Below are 27,019 nucleotides of genomic sequence, written 5' to 3'. Positions count from 1 at the left end.
GAAGTGACCAGTAAGAGATACACTCGGCTCGACTAAAGAGCAAGTACATGTTTTATCCACCTGGACAACAAGAGTCACACATTCAGATCTCGCAGAGATGTTATTCCAAGAGCTAGAACTGTACAGGGATTGTTTTAATTGTAAAGCACAGTTCTAGTCTGAAAAGTAACTGAGTAAAAATATAATTGAAGAAGAAGATAATAGATTGTTCTACTTAACCACTGAGGACAGGACAAAAAGCAATGCACTTAAATTGCAGCAAGGGAGATTTAGGTTAGACTTTAGGAAAAACTTCCTAATTCTAAGGGTAATTAAGCACTGAAACAAATTACTTACGGAGGTTGTAGAATCTCCGTCATTGGAGGTTAAGAACAGGTTAGACAACACCTGTCATGTATGGTGTAGAACTTAGATAATACTTAGTCCCGCCTCATTTCAAGGGACTGGACTAGATGACCTTTCAAGGTCCTATCCAGTCCTATGAGTCTATGATTCAAACATTAGCTGGATTATTTTTCTGAGCTGCCCTCCACTTAGAAAAAAAGACTTTTAGCTGATGGATTTTCTCTGTGAAGTCCTTTATGTACTACATATAGAAAATTGAATCAGATGAACAGAGCAGCTGCCCTGGTAACAAATATAGGGTTCATGCTAGTAGTTTATTTATGGGAGTGTAAATCTACCCAAGTATTTGGAAACAGTGAACTACAGAGCATGTGAAAACTGAAATCAGTTTTGACCAAACACTGAGTTTATTCCAAATGAGCAAGTAGCAATAAAACGTTTTATATATGCTGAGAATGTATTCTGTCAACTGGTTTGTTAATTTCAGAGACTGCATCAAGCAGCTTGTTTAATCCAGGCTGTGTGGAGGGGATTTCAGACCAGGAAAAGATTAAAGACGCTTCCTAAAGCAGTGACTGCCTTACAAAGAAGTTTCAGGTAAAAAAACCATCCCTTTGTAAGTAGGATTCAGGAAAACAGGGTTTCTACTCTCAGAAACTGCTTTGCTGGACACTATATATGAACAAAAAGAATAGATTTTTCTACATAACAAAATTGCACACAATATTGTTCTTAACTGTATTTAAATATGTATAAATCAGTTATGAATTATAACAGAAACTGCAACAAATAGTAGCAACATATGGAATGTCCACAATGTCAGAGTTTTGTCAGTCTTTTTGAGCACTAGATTACCTCATTGGGTTGGATTATTTAGTCTTCACCAGCTACTTCTAGTTGCAGTAAGTATATCTCCTTGGGCTTCATGAACATTCAGATATTTTTAAAAAAACACAAAGCACTGTAAGTTCCTATACACATTCTGTATAATAGACCTGGCATTTTCTCAGATGGAAAAAAGAAACAATAAAGGTAACAAACTGACTTGCTAAGAGCTGTATCTCAGGTCCCTCCAGCAAACCATGGAATGAGATCTAGGACACTTGTTTCTGCTCACAAAGAATGAAACTCAAATGAATGTCATATTCTTATCCGGCTAGATCGGGATTTAAGGTGTGATGTTTGCTCATGGTAGGTAATACATTCTTACTGACCCATCTGAAAAGTCTAGTGTAGACAAGGCTGCATCCACTTTAACATGCTAAAGTGATTGAATTAAAACTGAGGTTCCCCACTAGGCTTTAATTCAACCAGTTTGGCATGTTTTAAAGTCTATGCTAGACTTTTGAAATATGTTAACTACCATGTTCTAACAACACTCCTTAAATCCTAGACAAGGTGTGAAACCAGATTTGCCATTTCATCTGGGCTGGGAGGTATTTACCTCTGCCCTCAACTGTGTGCCTGTCTCAAGGTTAGTGGGGAAATAACACAAGAACTAGGGGTCACCAAATGAAATTAATATGCAGCAGGTTTAAAACAAACAAAAGGAAGTATTTCTTCCCACAACGCACAGTCAACCTATGGAACTCTTTGCCAGAGGATGTTGTGAAGGCCAAGATTATAACAGGGTTCAAAAAAGAACTACACAAATTCATGGATGATAGGTCCATCAATGGCTATAGCCAGGATGGGCAGGGATGGTGTCCCTAACCTTTGTTTGCCAGAAGCTGGGAATGAGTCTTGATGATTACCTGTTCTGTTCATTCCCTCTGGGGCACCTGGCATTGGCTACTGTGGGAAGACAGGATACGGGGCTAGATGGACCTTTGGTCTGACCCCGTATGGCCACGCTTATGAAATCACAGATAACAAGGCATCTGTGAGGGCCACCCACTTTACACTGCTTCTCAGTGACACCCCTCCCTCCCCCACATCCTGCCTGTGAGCACAGCTCTCTCACACTATCGCTTCCTCCACACCTGAGCCAAAACCACCTTTTGAGGGAGCAGAGGAACCCACAAGAGTTTATGCTGATGGAGGCTACATAAATTCTCATGGGTATTTGCGTGTGGATTAGTTGAGGGATTATGCCACAGAGAGTTGCTCTTCGTTAGTTCTGCAAGACCTCCAAACTCCATGGAACCCCAGTCTTCAGGTGGAGGGGCCTCTATGGCCTCACTGGGGATGGCTTCTGGTTTTGTCGGCTCCCTCACTGACTCCCACCAAGTACTTACTGACCACTTTGGGTCAGTATTCCTGAACAAATCAGGCACCCAACCCCAGAAGCTCACAGTCAGAGTTTAGCAATAACTTGAAGGGAGGCCAAGGGAACGATGAGATCTCTGGCTGCTGACATTTGTTGTGCAAGCATTTAAGTAGTTGCAGATATTAATGTAGGTCATTTGTTGAAGCAGTTTCTAAGTTTTGTGTATGTTAGTTTCAGATCAGAAGGGATGGTAATTATTTCTATTCTGGTAGCGCACAGAGGCCCTGATCAGGGACCAAGTGTGCTAGGCACAATATAATAAAAATACAATCCTGCCGCAAAGTGTTTACAGTCTAATTCAAAACGATAGTTAGAGTGTTATGCCGAAGAGTAAGAATACTGCTTAGAATCCTGTAAGCATTGCTGGTTGAAAGCATCCTAGAATGTCAATATAGCGTACTTGAGGTGCTTCAGCAGTCAGCAGCTGTGGCTGTGAATTCAGGGCGTAACTATATTTATGGAGTTTTGTGAAAGCTATGATCTCAGTAAATATGGTTAAATTTAGTTGGGGCTGAAACTCATACCTTGAGTGTGGGTCACACGCAATAGCAGTTGGGTATCTTAAAATCTGCCAGCTGTATGCTTCTGAAAACAGTATGGTTTCAGAAATATTTCTCAGTTTTAACGTATCTTTTAAAAAAATGCTAATCTGCCCTAAAAGTTGGTTAGGCTGTCACGTAACCAACTAATCTTACATTTGTTACAACGAAGCAATCCGTGTTAATCAGGCATACATCAATATCTATCGATACTTTTATTATTGATCAGAAGGGGGTTCTTTTCAATCATGCCCAGTAAAAGGAAGATTAGGTCTCAGTCTGTGGGTGTATTTTCCTGTAAGAGGTGCTCTTGTGTAACCTAGATGTGGCTTTTCATTCTATATCCCTCTGAATGATGAAGAGCCAGCATTCTGCAAAACACATAGTCAGTATAATAGAAACCTATTAAATGCATAACATCCAACAGTGACAGTGTAACAGGCATACACTGGAGGAATCCATCAGAGGGCAGACTCTACACTCATGTGGCTTCCCAAGTAGTGGAAGTGATAAGGATTTCTAGAAAAATAGCATGAATAAGATTGTCAGGAGAAGGTCATGAGTCCCTTTTTATCCTGAGATTTCACAGTGTAAAATATATAAAATAATACGTGCTTTCCTGGATCAGAAACACAAAGAGACAGTTTAAAGCAGAGATACATAGGATTGGAAACCTCTGTGGACAATCTGATTGCAGCCTTTCTTGAAACCATTCTGCTACATACAGTAAAGTTACAAATATCATATAGAATGTAATTAGGAGTATAATAGCAATCTGGCCCTTTAACTCATGATGGGGAAAGGAGGCAGCCTTGAGCAATTACCGTTAGGGTTCTGAGCTTTAAATCTAGGGCCTAGTTCTCTTAGAGAATGCCCTCCTCTCCACAGGACTGTGCTGGAGGGGAAAATGATGATTGCTACTCCCTGCGTTTTCAGAGTAGCAGCCGTGTTAGTCTGTATTCGCAAAAAGAAAAGGAGTACTTGTGGCACCTTAGAGACTAACAAATTTATTTGAGCATAAGCTTTTGTGAGCTACAGCTCACTTCATCGGATGCATACAGTGGAAAATACAGTGGGGAGATTTATATACACAGAGAACATGAAACAATGGGTGTTACCGTACACACTGTAACCAGAGTGATCACTTAAGGTGAGCTATTACCAGCAGGAGGAGGGGTCCGGGGAGAGGAGGAAAGAAAACCTTTTGTAGTGATAATCAAGGTGGGCCATTTCCAGCAGTTGACAAGAACATCTGAGGAACAGTGCCGGGGGGGGGGGGGGGGATAAACATGGGGAAATAGTTTTACTTTGTGTAATGACCCATCCACTCCCAGTCTCTATTCAAGCCTAAGTTAATTGTATCCAGTTTGCAAATTAATTCCAATTCAGCTGTCTCTCCTTGGAGTCTGTTTTTGAAGTTTTTTTGTTGAAGAATTGCAACTTTAAACTCCTAGGGTCTCATTAGTTAGCTGTCAGTGCAGTGTCCTCATCTGTGGTGTTCTTGCGATCAAGAAGAATCAGAGCCTTGCTGCTCTTAAGGGACAATGTAAGATGCCTCTATGTCCTAGGCTTCCATCAGTAATGTTGATGCAGAAGAACGACCTGTCAGCATTTCTCCTGGAAGTCAATCACCAAAAGTTATCCAATTTAAGAAAATCAGCCTTAAAGAGAAGAGGGGGCAGGGGGAGGGGAGAATTCTTTTGCGGACAGTAAAGGCACTATTCTTGTTTTGTACCGTGTATGGCACCTGCTAGATGGTGATGGGCAACTTTGAAATGCATCGCTAGTTTTATAGCTGACCAAAGTCACTGAACCAGGTCCTCAGATGTAAACTAGGAGCTACTCCAGTTTATGTCAGCTGAGAAGCTGGCTTACAATGAGCAGCAGTGCCCTTGATAGAAACTTATCCCAAGCCATATTATATCCTCTGGTTTGACACCAAACTGCATAGATGGCTTAGATCTTCTGTATACCAAGGGACTTGGCGATTAGACTGTCAGCCATTTTCTGATCTTAACTTGGTCAGCATGGACCCTACAGAAGCTTTACAAATCAGTTCCAAGGGATCAGATGGCAGTTCATTCTAAGGATTTGCTGCCTCACCCCTGGATCATTCAGCCTAGTGACGAACAGAGATTGGAGGTTAGTTCCAAATGTGCATTTGAGAATTGAAAGCTTAGGCCAATTCTTAATATGTGTGTCTATTGCAGAGCTAAACGAGAACAGGAATTGCAACATTTAAAGAGGCTGAAAGAAGACGAGACCCTCAGACAACAATTGCAGCTTCAGAGACAAAGGGCCATGAGGCTCTTTCATGAACGGCAACTGACTTTACTTGAAATAGTCCAGCCTGGTATGATTTATATTGAACTGTATCAAAAGTATTAAGGGCTCAGGTTTCCATAAAACCATCTTTCGTACAAACAAAAATATTTCCCAATCTCGCATGTCCATCTGCAATCTGTGCCCTGACTATCCCTTTTTATGACAGAAGTGTCTGGTGGAGAACAGCCTAAACTCTTCAAATTCTCAGTAATCAAAAGACGTGGTGGCTTGAAATCTCTTCTCGTTGCAGAGATGTGACGTAAAAGGGAGATCCTATCCCTTTGGGTTCATTTAAGAACCCACAGCAGTGGTATGTCTATGCGGAGAACTGTACCTCCAGTAACCCAGTGGCCGTGATTAGTATGCTGAGGTTTTGGCTCAGGGGAAAGAGTGCCACCTACTGTTCCACCAATGCCACTCGCTGCAACGCCTGACTTTTCAGTGGTGGTTTTTCCTCCAAGGACTGAGACGCCAAACCTTGTTGTGCTTGTGAGATCACCCCCACAGTTGTGTAACTATGAATTTCTGTCATCTCCTTAGGTCAGGTAGATAGGCACATTCAGGAAATGGAGGGGAAGGCAGCGTTAACTATCCAGAGACACTGGAGGGGATATAGGGCAAGGAGAAAAGTTCATCAACAAAGACAGTCTCTTAAGCAGTATAAGGCAGCTGTCATCATCCAGAGAGCAGTAAGTATATAAACTCTGTACTGGTGTTAGACAAGAGTGACTGGATTACTGCAGTTCCTTTTGAGGCTCATCTTGTTTACTTCTAGAAATGACAACTTTGCCAGAATTTAGCAACCAAATATTAAAATAGTCAAAAACTGCTCAAGCAAATCAAACCAGAGCCCCAAACTTCATCAGCTGTTAAGAACCCTGTGTAAACCACAAAATACAGTGCAGTCCATATGAAAATGTGGTAAGAGCTGTTACTTTGGAACGAGGGCTGGATTCTCTATGCAGCTTGTCTAAGCAGTAACACTGACAATAAGTTATTGGCTTATATCAGATCATGCCCACTCATGCCCTCTGCACTGTGAAATCGAAAGCGGCACCTTTCTGGCTGCAGTGCTGGGAAATTTTTCTTTTGAGTTTTTTAAAAGATGCACGAAAACAAGCCCCTAACCTGTAAATGGCATACTCTGATACCTTCTTTCATGCAGGCTCATAAATTCCTGGGAAAGTGTCAAAGGAAACGGAAGGCTCTCTCTCCCTGGAAAGAACCCATGGAACTCACCAGTGCACAGAAACTAGCATTACAGCAAAAGGTGGATGACTACATCAGACTGCACCCGGTGTGTCTCTTTTGTAGCTCTGCATTCCCCACCCACCGTAGTGCATTAGAGGGATGAAATATATGCAGTAATATAAACTTCAGTGCTCAAGATAACCCATGCATATTAATATAGTAGCATATTAATCCTGCTTACTTGTCTTTGAGAGGAATAAACTAGGATCATTTTTTTACCATTAATGTAATAAAACAGGTTAAGTAAAGCCTAATTGGAAAATTGTATCTGCTTGATGATGGATCACTTTGCAGAGAAAACTTAGGAGGAAGCAGAATTATTAAATTTACAAATAGACAAGGAATGCAAATGTTGTTCTGTAGACATTAATCTGCCCACAAAGGATTTAAAATTATAACCATTCCTTTAACAGTGACAGATGTTGTTTTCCTCCAGGCTTCCCAAATGTCAGAAGAAATGAGTAAGGAGCTACATCGGCAGGCCCAGGAAAAGCTGGCACAGTACCTGCTCAGGAGCAGCCTGGATCGCAGAGCAGAACAGCGCAGAGAGGCGTTACTAGCTCAGCTCAGCACGGACATGGAGCTGTTGATGAGTATGTGCCTGTCTCTAGGTTCATTCCTTTGGTCACTACATGGGTTAAACTTGCCAAGCTGTCCTGCTGTGGCTCAAGAGCGTGGGTACCAACCTAAGGGCAGACTGTTAGGAAACAGGGCACAAATCCCAAATTGATTGTGAGTTCTGGGATTTCATGTAGATTTCACCGACCAATTATCAATGTAAACTCCTCATGTACTCCAACAGCCTTTATCATGGAGTCACAGACAGTCCCCTTGAGTACTCCAATCTATCTTGCCACCCAGGTAAGCTTATCTTTGTGATAGATGGTCCCTTATACACAAGGCCACAGCTATATTCAGGTTACTCCCAGCCCCAAAGGACCAGTCAGTCACTTACCCCAGGTCAATTGCACCTTAGATCTCACACCAAGGACAACGCTTGTAGCCAATCCTATAATAAACTAGCTAAAGATTTATTATATAGGAAAAGGAAACAAGAGTTATTTACAAGATTAAAGCAGGTAAACACACACACATATAATGTGTGTTTACCTGTTTTAATCTTGTAAATAACTCGTTTCCTTTTCCTATATAATAAATCTGTAGATATTATATTATAGATATACATACACACAAACACACACAAATGAGTTCCAATCTTAAGTTTCAAATAGTAAGGCTGTGTCTACACTGCCACTTTCAGCGAAACACTTTTGTCGTTCAGGGGTGTGAAGAAACACACCCCTGAGTGACAAAAGTTTTAGTGCTGAAAAGCGCCCATATAGACAGCACTTTATCGCTGGGAGCCGCGCTCCCGGCAATAAAGCTACCACCGCTCGTTCGGGGTGGGTTTTTTTTTAATCGCCTGGAGAGCTCTCTCCCAGCGATAAAGCGTGTCTACACTACCCACGTCACAGTGCTGCCACACCTGTGCTCTAACGTGGGTAGTATAGACATACCCTTATCAAAGCTTGTATAATAAACAAGCTCTGTATGTCCCTTAGGGCTAACCCAGGCTAGCAGCTGGGGATTCCTTGCTTAAGCCTAGAAATCTTGTGCTCAGGAGTCCAAGAAGAATAGAGATACAGTTCCTCCTTGTTGGGGGGTTTTATGCCTTCCCCGCTGCTGCATCGAGTAGCAAACTCAGCTGATGGGAGGAATTCACTTGCGCATATTCTCTTCATGCAGCAGTGGGGAGAGCAGTCAAATTCCTTTGTCCTCTGATGTTCCCCTATATAGTGTATCTGGTATTGATGGGCCTTCTTTGTTGGGCAGGACCTAACACCTTTTGTTGGAGACTAGTATTTCACACTAGTTAATGTGTCTCTCCTGTCTGGTGATTTACACAATTACAGAAGCTTACAATGCAAATGCTAAGATATTACCTTATGATATGGGATACAGAAGTTATAAGTGAGATTAATGCAGGGGTAGTCAATTATTTTTTGTCAAGGTCCAAATTTCTTGGTCAAGGTTTATATTTTCACACCTCAATAACTATAATAATAAAGGTTTCAGAGTAGCAGCCGTGTTAGTCTGTATTCGTAAAAAGAAAAGGAGTACTTGTGGCACCTTAGAGACTAACCAATTTATTTGAGCATAAGCGTTCGTGATGCATCCGATGAAGTGAGCTGTAGCTCACGAAAGCTTATGCTCAAATAAATTGGTTAGTCTCTAAGGTGCCACAAGTACTCCTTTTCTTTTTATAATAAAAAAGATTTCACGGTCCATTCAAAAGTATCCGGCGGTCCAGATTTAGCCCATCGTCTGCCTATTGATTACCCCGAATTAAAGCATGCAGCATTTTACAAGCATTCAAAAAGTCTAAACATGAAGTACATTCTTATAATTGTAATACCTGTTTTAACAATACTAACGCACAGGTGAACCAGACTGATCCCAGCTATGTGTTTGTCAGTATTCAAGTGAGGCCTTGGCCTAAGCTGGCACCTGGTTTGCCAGCCTCACAAAACTAATTTAGAGAAAATTAGGATTATACCATGAATAATGGTAAAAACACATTTCAAAACTGAAATCTCTTTTATATACAAGTAGTAGATGCTACTATATTTTTATATGTCCCTAGAGGTTAAGTACATTGACATGCGTTACTAGACGTACGTTGACATGCCTTATCCTTCTGTTCATAATGCTGATGTCTAACAGATTTGTAATGAGGCTTTATTTTGTTATTTTATGACAGCCCTTTCACAGAGCCATCTCTGTTGCTTTTAAGTCACCAAGGATGAGGATCTTTGCACATCATCTTCCCTACAGAATTGGGGATGACTGTTTTTCCTCATTCTGTTTGTCAAAAATGGACTGATGGTGGAAGCATCCCCATCCCTACTGGTGAGGAGCTTTAGAGGCTGAAAACTTTGAGCTAAGGCCATTCTGGGATGGGAGGGTGTCATGCGTTGGGCAAGGAGGTTAGGCTCACCTGAATGAGAACAAGTAGGATTTTTCTTCTGTCCTGGTGGGACCCAGGAAGAGAATCTGGGATCAAAGGGTTAGAATAGCACAGTCCAGACACCACTTAGCACCCAGGCAGAGCAAAATTTAATAAGTTATTGAACAATATTGCTAGATCTGCTACCCACTGTGTAACTATAGAATAGTACTACACAAGCAAGGAAACCAGCAACTATTGGATGCACAGAGATTTAGTTTGTGGTGGGACCAATAGGAAGAGAGGATGCAGGTACTGGGGTGCATTGAAAGCACTGCAGTAGAGGTCACCCTGTGCACCAAGAAGCACAGATCCAAGAATAATGACCTATGCTAGCCTTTTCCTTTCCACAGAGAGAATTACAACTAGTTTTCCTCTTTGTTACAGGTGCTCCAAGTCTCATGGAGGCCACAGAAAAAGATCTTGATGTCTTTATGAGTCGGTCAGTCCCTGTGGCATGCAAAGCCAGACAATCCCATAATACTATGCTGAAATGTACTCGCTGGCCATGGTGGAAGAAGCTTGGAGATGAATTCATGGATGATGATATGATTCCTGATGATGTTCTCAATATTGAATTTGGAACTCTCTTTATTGGTGGAAGTAAATCCTCTTAGTTAGCAGACAGAAGAAATTGTAATTCAGAGACCCAGAGTCATATGCCATACTATGCAGTCATGTTGAGTATGTACTGTATGGAAAGAAAACATTCCAGTCCTGTGTTAAAACAATGCATTAAGTAGGATCAAAAGGCATTTTAATTTTAGTGGGTTTGTTGTTCTTAATAAAAAAAAAACTGTATATGAATCTCCTTTTGCAGAAGAACCTGATATCTATGCTGTGTTCAAGGTAAAATTCCATCCAGTTTGATGCGAGAATCAGGATTCAAGTACAGTAATTGTAAATATGTATTTGTGCCTGATTTATTTTTAAAAAGTAAAATACATGTATGAACTGTGGCTTTTCAGTGATTATTCACTAAGGTATGAAAAATCACATCACTGGAAAACTCTGGGCTTTAGAATCTCAACTTTTCATTAAGCGAATGAAAGTACTTGGAAGTCAAGAGTGGGTTCACAGAACAAATGCTTGGGGAACTTCTGTTTATTTTTCAATTGCAGGAGTGCCCAAAATGAGCTAGGTGCTTTCCAAAGACAGCCTCTGTCCCCACAGCACATAGTCTAAAATGACAAAGACAGAGCCGGGGGTTGAGTTGGCGAGAAAGAGACCATACAAGCAAAGTGAACAGATCGGTGATAGACAGGAGCCCAGTTAAAAGTTGGGGGTGCTTATGTTTCCTCCCTTCTCTGCCCCACCTCCCCAGCCATACAAGTCACTGGGATTTATGCATCTGGTTAAGGCACCAATTCAGGAAACCATCCCTATTCTGGACAGACCTTAAAATACATTAATTTTGTGTACATGCTTTAATACTGAGACTTGGTTCCAAGGGTTTTTATTACAGTGTAGACGTACCCTTAATCACTTTGGGTTTGTCTACACGTGGACATTCAGGAAAATTAATCTGAATTAGCTAAAGGTGTGAATTTGAAATGGATTTATTAAACCATATTAAGCCCCTGTGCGAAAACACTCATTCAGAATTAAAGTGGCCTCAATTTGGCTTATCTTAATTCACTTTTGAATTAAGATAAACCAAATTAAGGCCACTTTAATTCAAAATGAGGGTGTCTGCAAAAGACCTAATGCGGTTTAACAAATCCACTTCAAAAATTCACACCTTTAGTTAATTTAGATTAACTTTCCTGAATGTCCGTGTGTAAACAAGACTCATTTATAATCGAGTGCATTGAAAAATCAGCATTGAAATCCCATTTAGAAACAATGCGCATAATTAAGGCTACCTAATAGTCATGGGTGTTTTTAGTAAGTCATGGACAGGTCACGGCCAGTAAACAAAAATTCATGGCCCATGACCTGTCCATGATTTGTACTATATACCCCTGACGAAATCTTGGGAGTGCTGCGAATGCTGGGGGATAGGGACAGCCCGGGGGGGGGGGGGGTCCTCAGGGGGCAGTCTGGGGGGGCATTGCGGGTGCTCGGGTGGGAGCAGCCCAGGACCCCCGCTGGTGTTGGGCGGGGGGGGGGAATTGGCGGGGCTGGCAGACTCCCTACCCAGCTTCTTTGGAAGCAGTGACATGTTCCTCCCTAAGCTCCTCGCTCCGCATGCTGCCAGCTCCCATTGGCTGGGAACCGTGGCCAATGGGAGCTGTGGGGGCAGTGCCTGCAGGCAGAGGCAGCGTGCAGAACTAGGAGCTGAGGGAGGGACATGTTGCTGCTTCCAGGGAGCCTACCCCCCTAGTTAAGTGCTGCCCAGAGCCTTCACCCCCTCCTGCACCCCAGCCCTGAGCTCCCCCCCAAACTCCTCCTGCTGCTATTGGGGGGTGAGGGCAGTGGCCTGAGATTGCACCAGCAGCAGCTGGGACAACTCACCTAGGGGCTGCCTGAGCAGCTCAAGCGGCCCCGGAGCCGGCGGCTGCAGAAGTCACAGAGGTCAGGGAATCTGTGACCTACGTGACAGACTCACAGCTTTACACATAATGCCCTCTCTGCTGGGAAAGCTATGGGAGTGCCTGGGGAGAGAGTGCATTGCCTCTAGATACTAGCGCGTTGGGAGCTCTAGAAATACCTTCAATACCGTAACTATGCCCAAGTAAAAGACACTCAGAAGAGAAGCAGCATTTCCTGGTCCTGAACCCTTTTAAGGCACTAAACAAACTCTGCAGCCTTAGAGTCAAATATCTGCGTCAAGGGACACTCTACCACCATTACGTGATTCTTCAATTTCTTCACAGAGCTTGATGCAGTCAGTTTTTTTGAGACAGGAACCTGTCCTGCATGCACACGAGGCCTTATGTCAAACGATACTTTGAAGCCTAAATCTAACACACAGCGTGGTGTGGGCTTTGTAAGTGCTAGGCAGACAGAGTGTCATGCTGGCAAAGGGGGCTTCTCAGGGCAACTAAAACTCTCCACTTCTTGGCCCAGAACCTGGGCACAACAGTGCTAAAGCCTGCAGAGCTGCTACAGGGAGGTCACCCCAGTTTAGAGGGAACCTCCGGAGGCATAAAGCAGGTGTAGCAGTTTCTCCCTCTCCCTGCTGCTAGTGGAGGGAGCATGGCTGAGGAAGAGAGAGCATGGTCAAGGCTTCTCTGAACCCCTTGTAACTGTTGGAAGCTGGCACAAGTTAGAGCAGCCTTCAAGGGATGATCCTGGGATCATGGCAGGGTTGGAAGGGGGTGAGGAGGGATTGCAGAAGAATATTGTCAGAGACAAAGACAGTACAAACAAAAAATCAATGGAGTTGCTACCCCTTGCCTACCCTTCGAGGACACTACCATGTGAGAATGACTGTTCTGCCCATACGTGGAGGCTGGTGACAACAGAATGAGGGTAGGCAAAACTGACACAGAGATAAGCTGATTGGGAGGAGAGATCCTACTGGATCAGCCTCCAGTCAGCCTAGGCAAAGCCTTACATGGGCCACCTTTACAAGCCTCTTGGGCAGCTGCAGATTAAAAACCCTTTTAAGTGTCCGCTCACAGTTCAGCTCCCAGGCAGGTAAATGGGAGAGAGCACATGACTTAGGTGTGCTGTGTCAACGCCTGGATGCTATGCTGCTGACCACTTTGGGCTTGTGGGATGGAAGCCCCTTAAAGGGTGGCTGCTGCTTAGCAGAGCTCAGTCTGCCTTTTGACACTTTAAACCCCTTTGCAATGCTGAAGAACAAGCTAAATATTAAAAAAAAGTTGCATTTATGGAAAGCAGTTTTTAAAAGAACAAACCCCAGATGTACGGCTCCTAATTCAGGCAAAAAATCCCATTCACTCTAATGGGAGCAGGTTTGTGCCCTTCTTATGAGTAAGGGAAATTATTTTTAAAAAGCTTTGGATCAAATATTACTTTAAAAGGAAAAAAAACATTAGTCTTACCCCATCCAGTACGAGGCAGAGCACAACATTACACAGTAGGTACCAGTCAAAAAAACAACTACATGGAAAGCAACAGCAATTCAGCATGGTTCCCCCCCACCTCCACAATTTAGAAGGTTCTTATTAAGTTTTAATGTTGGTAGAGATGAGCAGAAACAAAATGGGGCAGAGACCTCAGGCAGAGACCCAAGACACAATCCACTTATCGATGCAAAAATAGCCAGCAGCACACTTAGCCAATACTCAACTTGAAGATGCATTGATTTTTAACAATAATTCTGGTTTGGAGGCCAATAAGCTGGCTGGTTTAGTCCCATCCTTGTTAGATGCAATCTATTAAAACATTTACCTATGCATTTATTCATTCCTCTTGAGTAACATGTAGTTCTGAACAGCATCGTTATTACTTTAACGTAGTGCCTACAGTGTGCTAGGTGATCTCTAAACAGTCAGAAGGGAAATAGAGAACTCAGCAGTAGCTCCCAGAATGGGAAATCCACTCACAACTACTGCCCCCCCAGCCATGTTTCCCCAGATCTACAGAGCTCTGACAGAGAGGGGGTGTCCCTGTGGTCTGGAGTTGAAATGCAGAGGACGAGCTGTTTTCTCCCCCACCCCAAATAGAAATTTAGAGGCTTCCTGAGTACATTGTTGTCCTTCTGCACTGTGCAGCCAGTCACTCAAAGCGCAGTGAGTTGCTGCAGTGGAGTGATCTCTGCTGTATGTTTAACTCCTCCTAATTAGCCTCATTATAACAGCCCTTTATCACAGATATGGGCAGGAAGGTGCTCCATCTAATGTATTTTATGTACAGAGATGAGCTCCCTGGCCTGTGTTAAACACCAAGTGAATTATAGAGCTGTCTCACCAAAAAGCCATTTATTGTAATGCTAATGGTCTCTGCCACTCACTGCCATTGAAGTGGATCATGTGGCCCCCCTTTGTAATACGCAATTTGCTGGATAATGCATTTTTTAAAAGAGTGTTTAGTGCCTGGTGGAAGGTGCTGCATAGTCAGAGGAATTCAGCCTGCAGGGCTACTTAGCAACAGGCCCTGTAAAGCAATCCAAACCACCGCACCCCACCCCACTCCACCCCACCCCACCCCACCAGTGCAATAAGTAACGTTAAAACCTAATGCTTATTATCTCAAACCACTTTACAAAGGAAGGTCAGTGTCATTATTCCTGATTTACAGATGGGAAAACTGAGGCATAGAGAGCTGAAACAACTTGCCCAAGGTCTCCCACCAGGCCAATGACAGAACCAGGAACAGAACCCAGGTCTTCTAAATCCCTGCCCAGTGGTCTATACCCTGGACACATTGCCTTCCAGCATAATGTAATCTCCAAGGCCTATTCAGCCTCTTCATGGAGGCAGCCAACCAGGAGCCCAGCTGGCAGTAACCATTACAATATTTTGGGGGGTATGGACACTTGTCTCCTAGTTACTAGACTAACACCAACAATTCATTTTCCATACAGCACTGACCAGCTGCTAAGTGCTAACAGCTGGCCACTACCAGCCCAAACTAGCTTTGAACCTGTGACCTAGAGGTGAAAAGCCACCTAGCCCAGTACCAGTATGGTGAGCAACCTAGCCCTATTCCCCCACTGCCAGCTGGAATGGCTTTGGAAGCCCCTGGCTCAAACTCATTCCTTTCAGGGTCTCCTGCTGTCTGCACCATGTTCTGATAAAAGCAAGACTAAGAACGAAACTAAGCAGAAAGCAACCAGGAAAATCCAGTCCAACCAACAGCTAGAGACTTTTGGGGGTTGAAACAGCCAAGATATGGGCAGGAAACTAGAACTGGTTTCACTCCAAGCCTCCGGGCTGGATTTAGGCAAGTACTTCAAATCGTTGTGGGTGCTCAGCTGTCCTCAAAACCCAACCCAAAGTGTCTCAAGTGAGCCCCCAAACGGAGTGCCCATTTTGAAAACCATAGGAGTAAGTCACTTAGAAACAGCCAAGTTGCCCAACTATTTGGAGCTATAGTAGATTCTGTGCGTTGCTGAGCTGTCTGCCGGACCGTTTGGAGAGGGAGGAATTCTAATGGCAGTAAGACGTTTACAGTGTTTATAATACATTAGTACAAGGCCTGTTGGCTCTTACTTACAGGGTTTCTTGGTCATGATTCTGGCAAGCGTTGAGGAGAGGAAAGAAAAGAGGGGGACACAGGTCATCTGAACGCTGCATGGATTCTAGACACTTGTTCAGTGGCTTTTGGGAAACTGGAGCCAAGGTGAAGTGACGTGCCCACCAAGCTCTCAAGCGTGACTCGGGAGTTAACACTTGTAACGTGCTTTAAGGATGTAACAGGCAGTGTATGCAACATGCAAGGCCTGTTATGAGGTAAGTAAGGGAGAGGACGCTGCGAAGGAGTCAGAGATATGGTCATCATTAAATACTGACGTTGGCTAAGCTGGCATGTGGGGGCATTTTAGCTGACTTGCAAGTTTCCGTTGCTGTGATAAATTGGAACAATTTGTCATGTGGGTTTGGTTTTTCCCCCCTATTAAGTAAAGCATTATGGGTGCGTTATTGTTACAGCTTAAACAGCAACAAAAATACTTCACCTCTGAAGGATACAAATTAGTGGAATAATAAACAATGCCCATTCATCTGCGGAAGGTGCCTCAGGCGAGCAACAGAGCAGGGAGACAGCCACAAAAGTAGACAGAGACGCATGTGGATCTCTTCAACCAGCCAAGGCAAAGAGCCATACTCCACGGGCTCCTGTAATGGAGAAGGATCACTGTTTACACAAACAGCCGAATTCTTGTTTGGCTGCAGCTTGTGCTATAATTGAACTTTGCAAACAACAGAAGGCTCGGCTCCAAGCGAGACATGGGCAATGGCTCAAGGTGTTTCCATTCAGTCGAGCTGAGTCTCCTGGCCTTTTCAGACCTGCTGTAATTGGAGCATGGTACTGATAAAGGGCTCCCAAGAGAGGAGGTAACCAATGTACTCAGCTATTTTGCCTCTTTGTGGTTTGATCCTTCTCGTGCGGATTTCTGTAGGAGTAGGATCTGGCTCAAATATCCAATCTTGGCTCACACAGTATCACATACACCAGCCTCAAGGAGGAAGAAATGTTTTTTCCAGATAGCGGAATCAGGGTTATTTATAAATAATCATGAATGAGACAGAGAGGCAATCCAGCAGTTAAAGAACATGACAGTTCTCTGTACTGAGAGATGTTTAGACCAGGGTGCTGCAAGGACATTTGCAATAGCTTTTCGGGTTCTCTTACAACTATTCCTTACACAATATCTCTGGGTCAACCAGGCATAATTATGAGTACAATGGAACACTCTTAATGAAGAATTTTAGTGGGTATCAGAGCAGGGCTGTATAGCAACTTCCAGTGAAGGATCTCAAAGAGCTCTACCAACACTAATGAATTGTCACAGATCTGCACAACCTCATTCTAAGAGAGGGAGGATGGTCTTCTCGTTAAAGATCTAGGGGAAGGGAGTCAGGACCCCTGGGTTCCTTTCCTAGTTCTGCTAGAGAATTCATGTGTCCAGTCACTTAACCTTTCTCTGCCTCAGTTTCCTCATCTATAAAATGGGACTAATACCACCTATCTCACAGGAGGTTGTGAAAAGTGATGATATCTCCCAAACGTCACCCAATTTGTGGCACCAGAATGCGACTCTGTAAATTGCGTAGGACTGTGACAATTCATTAGTGTGTTTGTAAAGTGCTTTGAGATCCTTCATTGGAAGTTGATATACTGGCCTGATCCCATTCCCATTGAAAAATCACTGGCAGTCTTTCCATTGACTTCAAATGAGAGTTGGACAGACCATTAAACGCAAAGAATTACTATAATCAGAATTGCAATGCACTGAAACAACTCAAGATTGTCACTACATCACTGTAAGTGCAGCTTCACTGTATGGGAGTTCCACTTTATTCAGATTTCAGAGTAGCAGCTGTGTTAGTCTCCAAGGTGCCACAAGTACTCCTTTTCTTTTTGCGGATACAGACTAAAAGTTATTTGAGCATAAGCTTTTGTGAGCATCCGGTGAAGTGAGCTGTAGCTCACAAAAGCTTATGCTCAGATAAATTTGTTAGTCTCTAAGGTGCCACAAGTCCTCCTTTTCTTTTCACTTTATTCAGTTAACTCTATAGACAGATGTAGTTTCTTTACAGGTGTTTGATGGTTTAAAACCCATAAAGAAAGCAACTCTGATTAGGGAAACTGGACTTCATTTCTGGGACCACACATATGGAGCTTGTATTTTCATACCAGGATGGACATATGGCAAGACTGGGTCTAAATGGATATCACAGTTTTATAGCCAGTGAATTGCATCACTCTATCCTAGAAACAATTGAAATAATAATTAAACTCTCGAAGTGCTTAGTGTCTAATTGGGGAATCTCATTCTGGCAATATGAGCCCTAAAATTAATAGTGATTCTTAACAAACCCAGTGGGGGACAAATATCAAGTGCCCCTCAGATGATATATCCATGGACAGGATGAGATTCAGTAAGAACATTCAGAATATTAGTTTCGATCATGTAAAGAGTAAGTCTTTGCAGGATCAGGACTTTAGACAGTAAGATACTTATTGGCATTAATCACCAGAGCCATACTTGGATCAGTTAACAACCATGTTGTGATCAAATAAAATTAAGACATAGAGAACTTCAAACCTGCCCTAGAGAACCTGCTTCAGTACGGAAATAAAAACCCCTCAAACTGCAACCCCCTAGTTGAATAAGGGTTGAATAAAGACTGCGAGTGGATGTGTCACTACATTACAAAGTAAAACTATTTCCCCATGTTTATTTTTTCCCCTACTGTTCCTCACACATTCTTGTCAACTGCTGGAAATGGCCCATCTTGATTATCACTACAAAAGGTTTTATTTTTCTCCTGCTGGTAATAGCTCACCTTAACTGACCACTCTCGTTATAGTGTGTATGACAACACCCATTGTCTCATGTTCTCTGTGTATATATATATATATCTTCCTACTGTATTTTCCACTGTAGGCATCCGATGAAGTGGGTTTTAGCCCACGAAAGCTTATGCTAAAATAAATTTGTTAGTCTCTAAGGTGCCACAAGAACCCCCTAGTTGTCACCTACCACCCCACACTGGAACCCCCATGGAGTATCATTAAGTAATTACAACCCATGCTCAATGGAGATCACATACTGAAAGAAATCTGTCCTGAACCCCTTCAAACAACAACAACCACCCAACCTCTCCAAGCTCATCATCAGAAGCAAGCACATCACAGACCAGGGCACACCAACCCAAAGCTGCACCAGACCTTGCTAGATCAGCAGATGCAAAACCTGCAGACATCTCTCCACTGCTATGATGATCAACACCCCCACAACACACCTTTCAAGATCCATGGGTCCTACACAAGCCTATCACAACATGCGGTGTACATCCAGTGAGTCAAATGCCTCAACAACAGCTATGTGGGTGAAACTAGACACTCACACAGGAAAATGACAAAAAGACAAAACCACCATATCACCTGTGGGTGAACACTTTTCACAAAGCATCGATACAAATGTCTACCTGCGGATGCGGATATCCACGGATAGGAATCAGTATCAGCTGAACTGCAGGGCTCTCCTGGGAACTGCAGTGGCGAAAAGCGCAGAACATGGGGCTGCTCTCCCAGGAGCCAGCACCCTGCGCTAGCAGCTCCTCCAGTGTGGCTGTACTGCCCCCAGCCCTTCCATGCAGTTGCATCTCCTGTCTGGGGTCTGTACAGCCCTACTGGAGGACAGGGTTGGGGGTGGTATAACCTCACAGGAGGAGCTGCCGGCATGGAGTGCTGGCTCCTGGGAGCAGCGGCCCCACTTTCTGCTCCTTTTGCCACTGTGGTTCCCGGGAGAGCCCTGCGGTTCAGTGGATACTGATTTCTATCCACGGATATCCACATCCGTGGGTATAAATCTGTATCTGCGCAGGGCTCTAGTCACAGAACATTTTTTGCGAGGGGAGGCGGAGTCAGGGGGTCGATACCGAACTGGTAAGAGCTAAAAATCTACTTGCCCCACTGGTTCACTCACAGTAAATGGTGTAGATCTGTGATGACCCTCCCTCTATTTCCTAGCACGAGGAAGGCAGTAGTTAACGATATTGACATCTAAATGATCTTTCCTGGGCATTTGGGGTTGCACCTCCCTGAAGTGATTGAGTCAGTTCCTTCCCACTTGGAGCAATTGGTCCGGGCTCTCTGTAGATTCAGAGAAACATAAGAACATATGAACAGCCAAAATGGGTCAGACCAATGGGTTCATCTAGCCCAGTATCCTTTCTTCTGACAGTTGGCCACATGCTTCAGAGGGAATGTAAAGAACAGGGCAATTCTAGACACTCATTTGGTGGCTTTGGGGAAACTGGAGCGGAGATGAAGTGACGTGCCTACCTAGTTCTCAAGCATGACGAAGGAGTTAATGTTCATACTATAAGCTGGGTGCATAACTGGTTGTAAAACTGTTCCCAAAGACAGGTTTCAGAGTTGCAGCCATGTTAGTCTGTATTCGCAAAAAGAAAAGGGGTACTTGTGGCACCTTAGAGACTAACAAATTTATTTGAGCATAAGCTTTCGTGAGCTACAGCTCACTTCATCGGATGCATTCAGTGGAAAATGCAGTGGGGAGATTTATATACACAGAGAACATGAAATAATGGGTGTTACCATACACAGTGTAACGAGAGTGATCAGGTAAGGTGAGCTATTACCAGCAGGGGAGCGGGGGGTGGCGAGGGGGAACCTTTTGTAGTGATAATCAAGGTGGGCCATTTCCAGCAGTTGACAAGAACCTCTGAGGAACAGTGGGGAGTGGGGGGGGAATAAACATGGGGAAATAGTTTTACTTTGTGTAATGACCCATCCACCCCCAGTCTCTATTCAAGCCTAAGTTAATTGTATCCAGTTTGCAAATTACTCACCAGCAACCACACACCACACAACAGAACCACTAACCCAGGAACCTATCCTTGCAACAAAGCCCGTTGCCAACTGTGTCCGCATATCTATTCAGGGGACACCATCATAGGGCCTAATCACATCAGCCACACTATCAGAGGCTCGTTCACCTGCACATCTACCAATGTGATATATGCCATCGTGTGCCAGCAATGCCCCTCTGCCATGTACATTGGTCAAACTGGACAGTCTCTACGTAAAAGAATAAATGGACACAAATCAGACGTCAAGAATTATAACATTCAAAAACCAGTTGGAGAACACTTCAGACTCTCTGGTCACTCAATTGCAGACCTAAAAGTGGCAATACTTCAACAAAAAAACTTCAAAAAGAGACTCCAGCGAGAGACTGCTGAATTGGAATTAATTTGCAAACTGGATACAATTAATTTAGGCTTGAATAGAGACTGGGAGTGGATGGGTCATTACACAAAGTAAAACTATTTCCCCATGTTTATCCCCCCGCCCCCACTCCCCACTGTTCCTCAGACGTTCTTGTCAACTGCTGGAAATGGCCCACCTTGATTATCACTACAAAAGGTTCCCCCTCGCCCCCCACTCTCCTGCTGGTAATAGCTCACCTTACCTGATCACTCTCCTTACACTGTGTATGGTAACATCCATTGTTTCATGTTCTCTGTGTATATAAATCTCCCCACTGTATTTTCCACTGAATGCATCCGATGAAGTGAGCTGTAGCTCACGAAAACTTATGCTCTAAGGTGCCACAAGTCCTCCTTTTCTTTTTGTTACCAAAGGGTAGTTATCAGTGGTTCACAGTCAAGCTGGAAGAGCATATCGAGTGGAGTCCCACAGAGATTGGTCCGGATCTGGTTCTATTCAATAATCTTTATACATGATTTGGATAATGGCATACAGAGTACACTTATAAAGTCTGTGGATGATACCAAGGTGGGAGGGGTGCAAGTGCTTTGGAGGATAGGATTAAAATTCACAGTGATCTGGAGAAACTGGAGAAATAGCCTGAAGTAAATAGGATGAAATTCAATAAGGACAAATGCAAAGTACTTCACTGAGGAAGGAAAAATTAATTGCACGTATACAAAATGGGAAATGACTGCTTAGGGAGGAGTATTGCAGAAAGGGATCTGGTGGTCATAGTGGATCATAAGCCAAATATGACAGGTTTCAGAGTAGCAGCCGTGTTAGTCTGTATCCGCAAAAAGAACAGGAGTACTTGTGGCACCTTAGAGACTAACAAATTTATTAGAGCATAAGCTTTCGTGAGCTACAGCTCACTTCATAGGATGCATAGGATGGAACATATATATATATATATATATACACACACACATACATACAGATAAATTGGAAGTTACCATACAAACTGTGAGAGGCTAATTACTTAAGATGCGCTATTATGAACAGGAAAAAAAAAAAAAACTTCTGTAGTGATAATCAAGATGGTCCATTTAGACAGTTGACAAGAAGGTGTGAGGATACTTAACTTAAGGAAATAGCTTCAATATGTGTAATGATCCAGCCACTCCCAGTCTCTATTCAAACCCAAGTTAATGGTATCTAGTTTGCATCTTAATTCAAGCTCAGCCCGTTGGAGTCTGTTTTTGAAGCTTTTCTGTTGCAAAATTGCCACCTTAAAGTCTGTTACTGAGTGACCAGGGAGATTGAAGTGTTCTCCAACTGGTTTTTGAATGTTATGATTCCTGATGTCAGATTTGTGTCCATTTATTCTTTTGCGCAGAGACTGTCTGGTTTGGCCAATGTACATGGCAGAGGGGCATTGCTGGCACATGATGGCATATATCACATTGGTGCATGTAGAGGTGAACGAGCCTCTGATAGTGTGGCTGATGTTATTAGGCCCTGTGATGGTGTCCCCTGAATAGATATGTGGGCACAGTTGGCAGCGGGCTTTGTTGCAAGGATAGGTTCCTGGGTTAGTGTTTTTGTTGTGTGGTTGCTGGTGAGTATTTGCTTCAGGTTCAGGGGGGCTGTCTGTAAGCGAGGACTGGTCTGTCTCCCAAGATCTGTGTGAGTGAGGGATCACTTTTCAGGATAGGTTGTAAATCTTTGATGATGAGCTGGAGAGGTTTTAGTTGGGGGCTGAAGGTGACAGCTAGTGGTGTTCTGTTATTTTCTTTGTTAGGCCTGTCCTGTAGTAGGTGACTTTTGGGTACTCTTCTGCTCTGTCAATCTGTTTTTTCACTTCAGCAGGTAGGTATTGTAGTTTTAAGAATGCTTGATAGAGACCTTGTAGGTGTTTATCTCTGTCTGAGGGATTGGAGCAAATGTGGTTGTATCTTAGAGCTTGGCTGTAGACAATGGATTGTGTGGTGTGTCCTGGATGGAAGCTGGAGGCATGTAGGTAAGTATCGTGGTCAGTAGGTTTCCGGTATAGGGTGGTGTTATAATGAGTCAGTGTTACACTGTTGCAAAAAAAGCAAACATCAAGTGGTGTAAGCAAGACACGAGAAGTAATTCTTCCACTCTACTCCGCGCTAATAAGGCCTCAACTGGAGTATTGTGTCCAGCTCTAGGCACTGCATTTCAGAAAAAATGTGGACAAATTGGAAAAAGACCAGAGGAGGGCAAACAAAATTGATTAAAAGGTCTAGAAAACATGACCTATGAGGGAAGACTGAAAAATTGGGTTTGTTTAGTCTGGAAAAGAGAAGACTGAGGGGGGACATGACAGCAGTTTTCAAGTACATAAAAGGCTGTTACAAGGAGGAGAATAAAAATTGTTCTCCTTAATCTCTGACACAGGATAGGACAAGAAGCAATGGTCTTAAATTGCAGGAAGGGAGGTTTAGGTTGGAGATTAGGAAAAACTTCCTAACTGTCAGGGTGGTTAAGCACTGGAACAAATTGCCTAGGGAGGTTCTGGAATCTCCATCCTTGGAGATTTTTAAGAACAGGTTAGACAAACACCTGTCAGGGATGATCTAGTTATTACATAATCCTGCCTTGAGGGCAGGGGACTGGGCTAGATGAGTTCTGGAGCTCCCTTCCAGTCCTACAATTCTCTATCTGCAGTGAAGACCAGTGCAAAGAATTTATTTAGCTTCTCAGCAACAGCCTTGTCTTCTTTGAGTGTTTGGCAAATTTCTGGCTTCTCATGTACTTAACAAAAAGATTACTGTTAGTTTTTGTGTCTTTTCCTAATTGGTCTTCAAATTCTTTCTTGGCCTGCCTAATTGTACTTTTACACTTGGCTTGCCAGAGTTTATGTTCCTGTCTATTTTCCTCTGTAGGATTTGACTTCCAATTTTTTGTAAAGATGTCTTTTTGTCTCCAACTACCTCGTTTATTCTATTGTTTAGCCATTGTAGCATATTTTTGGTCTTCTTCCTGTTTTTTATTAATTATTTTTTATTATTATTTGTGGTATACATATAGTTTGAGCCTCTACTGTGTGTTTTTTAAAAGTTTCCATCAGTTTGCAGGCATTTCACTCTTGTGACTGTTCCTTTTAATTTCCATTTAACTAGCTTCATCATTTTTGTGTAGATCTCCTTTTTGAAGTTAAATGCTATCATGGTGGGTTTCTTTGGCATTTCCCCTCCTACAAGGAAGAGTTAGCATACCCCGACACTCAAAATAAATGAGTTTGGGAATTGTCCTGCAGTTCTGGGAGTATGAGACAGACCTATGAAAATTGGGAGTTGCCTGGAAAATGTGCAGTGAGTGTTCACATTACCCAGTATATTGGGACGGGGGTGTTCTGTGGTGTTTTTCTCCCTAAGGAAAGGAGAACTTGAATTATTCAGCAATTAATTTCTTCTGCTCACGCATTCATAAGTCTAGCAAGAGAAACCAGCGCTGCCTTTAGGGGCAGCTTGCGGCTGCCTGTTCTACCCTGCAGTCCAAAACACTGCCTTCCAGTATGGAGGGTGGAACAGGCATGAGAGTGTGACAAGAATGAAATCACTTGGTTACTCAGTAACATAGGAGGTGAGACAATCCCTTGCTGTGTTTTTCCATACCATTAATAGGTTTCTTAATGAAAGGAGAGTAGCTGAGGGGTAGTTTTACTCCTTTACATAGTGATCTTTACTGGGACTCAGACTGGCTTGTACCCAGTGAGACAACAGAGCAGCATCTCTGTCAAGGAGCTGTGTTCTTCTCCACAATCTCAGCTTTCATTTAAAAAACAAATAAATCTTTCTAGCCATTATGGTTGGAGGTGGGAGGGGACACTACAAATGTGAACTGAGCATAACAATTACAGAGATGTCTACAAAGTGATGGGGTCTAAATGAGCTGTTACCATTCAAGAAAGAGATTTTGGAGTCATCATGGACAGCTCCCTGAAAACATCTGCTCAGTGTGCAGCAGCAGTAAAAAAGCTAACAGAATGTTAGGAACCATTAGACAAAGGAGAGATAAGATGACAGAAAATAGCATAATGTCACTACATAAATCCAGGGTACACCCACCCCTTGAATACTACGTGCAGTTCTCGTTGCCCCATCTCAAAAAAAAGATATATTAGAATTGGAAAAGGTACAGAGAAGGGCAACAAAAATGATTTGGGGTATGGCACAGCTTCCATCTGAGAAGAGATTAAAAAGACTGGCACTTGTCAGCTAAGAAAAGAGACAACGGACAGAGGATGGGATGGAGTCTATAAAGGCATGAATGGTGTGGAGAGAAAGTGTTATTTACCCATCACATAACACAAGAATCAGGAGCCAACCAATGAAATTAATAGGCAGCAGGTTTAGAACAAAAAAAAGGAAGTATTTCTTCGCACAACGCACAGTGAACTGGTGGAACTGGTTGCCATGGGAAGTTGTGAAGGCCAAAGGTATATCTGTGTTTTAAAAAGAATTAGGTCTATCTTCCATGAACTTATCTATCAGTGGCTATAGCCAAGATGGTCAGGGACACAACTGCACGCTCTCGGTGTCCCTAAGCCGGAGGGATAGCTCAGTGGTTTGAGCAGTGGCCTGCTAAACGCAGGGTTGTGAGTTCAATCCTTGAGGGGGCCATTTGGGATCTGGGGCAAAAATTGGGGATTGGCACTGCTTTGAGCAGGGGGTTGGACTAGATGACCTCCTGAAGTCCCTTCTGACTCTGGTATTCTATGATTCTAAGTTGAGACTAGATGACAAGGGTTGGATCACTTGACAAATTGCCCTGTTCTGTTCATTCCTTCTGGAGCATCTGGTACTGGCCACTGCCAGAAGATAGGGTGCTGGGCTAGAATGGCCACTTTGTCTTCAACAGAAGGTGATGCCATGCCATGCCATGACGATGTGAGTGGGTTTGGGAGGAAGTACTGAGCTTAACTTCAAAGTTTCCTTCCACTCAAATAACTCAACATAATTTTCTCTGTTAGGATGTAATGTCCTGGCTTTGTGTGTATGAGCATGTGATATTGTCCTCTTGTGGCTGGATACACAAAGAACATATGAGACCAGCTGCTAAAGGACCAGGGTTCTAATGAAAGCTTCCAGTGTACATTATTACTTATAGTAATAACCGTAGCTTGTGTGCAGCCCATTACTTCATTACAAACACATAAGAAATCATTGTCCATTTTTATATTCAATGTGATCTGCTCAGTCTACTTATTCCAGACCCCGCATTTCCCTGCTCCAGCCAATACAACCCCGTTTCCTCTCTTAATGCCCCACCAAAGAACCTGCAAGTTCTTGTTGAGAAGTTCGCTTGCAAATGCATCTTGCCAACTGCAAGTTTGTGAATTGCATGCTTACCCCATTAGGACATACCCAACTGTTGCCAAGGAAATGCCCAGCATTTGATACATAAGTCAACTAGATAAATCTCAGGGAAACCACATGCTCCAAACAGCCGACCCCACCCTTGTTGTCTCCTTCCCTTTCTGGGGATGCACGCATGAGACTCCCACAGCATCAGGATTAAGCTTCTTATCACTTTCCTGGCCCTCCACAGCTCTTATCTGCCCATCCCGCTTACCCCACCTGTTGCCCCGCCAGCCTCAATGTCCCATTCCCCCACAGCCATCTCCTGTCCATCCCCTTACACGTGGAACCTGGCTTGGGGTCACCACCCCTTCCACAGTCAAATCCTGCACTGACCCGGCTCTGCCATGGTGCCTATGAGGGGGCACCTAAGTATGGCCAGCTAGAAGGCAGGGGGCGACGGGTCACAAGCCAGGGCCCTAACAAGCCACATGCCTCGCATCGCCAGGTCTCTGCCCTTATACGCTGTGTCCATTCCCCCCATTAGGCTGCAAGCGCTCCAGGGCAGGCGCTGAGCCTCTACCTCCGCAGTGCCTCGCTCAGTGGGTGCTACGGGAACATAAGCAGCGGCGAAGCTTTAATTCTGCCCGGGATCTCCGCAGGACCCGGCCTCCCACCGGCCCGCTGAGCGGGT

The 27,019-nt window shown here is 43.6% G+C and overlaps 1 protein-coding gene and 1 long non-coding RNA gene across 3 annotated transcripts in view; one reads left to right on the top strand and one right to left on the bottom strand.

Moving 5' to 3' along the window:
- Positions 1–10,475, top strand: part of IQCB1 (IQ motif containing B1) — a 22,990-nt gene extending 12,515 nt beyond the window's left edge. For both annotated transcript variants that reach the window (XM_074966776.1, XM_074966775.1), the window contains 6 exons: positions 833–942; positions 5,364–5,506; positions 6,019–6,167; positions 6,644–6,775; positions 7,166–7,322; positions 10,124–10,475. In XM_074966776.1, the coding sequence (XP_074822877.1) occupies positions 833–942; positions 5,364–5,506; positions 6,019–6,167; positions 6,644–6,775; positions 7,166–7,322; positions 10,124–10,353 (921 nt within the window). In that variant the 3' untranslated portion in view covers positions 10,354–10,475. The remainder of the gene's footprint in view (positions 1–832; positions 943–5,363; positions 5,507–6,018; positions 6,168–6,643; positions 6,776–7,165; positions 7,323–10,123) is intronic.
- LOC141995538 (uncharacterized) lies at positions 4,482–27,019 on the bottom strand. The gene is made up of 3 exons (XR_012641347.1): positions 26,909–27,019; positions 16,269–16,428; positions 4,482–4,770 (listed from the first exon to the last, which is right to left on the bottom strand). It is a non-coding gene; the product is annotated as an uncharacterized LOC141995538 (long non-coding RNA).

The sequence above is a fragment of the Natator depressus genome, chromosome 11 (assembly GCF_965152275.1).
Source record: "Natator depressus isolate rNatDep1 chromosome 11, rNatDep2.hap1, whole genome shotgun sequence".
Taxonomy (NCBI): domain Eukaryota; kingdom Metazoa; phylum Chordata; order Testudines; family Cheloniidae; genus Natator; species Natator depressus.
The sequence above is the reverse complement of the archived record's forward strand: the minus strand, read 5'-3'. Positions and strand labels throughout refer to the sequence as shown.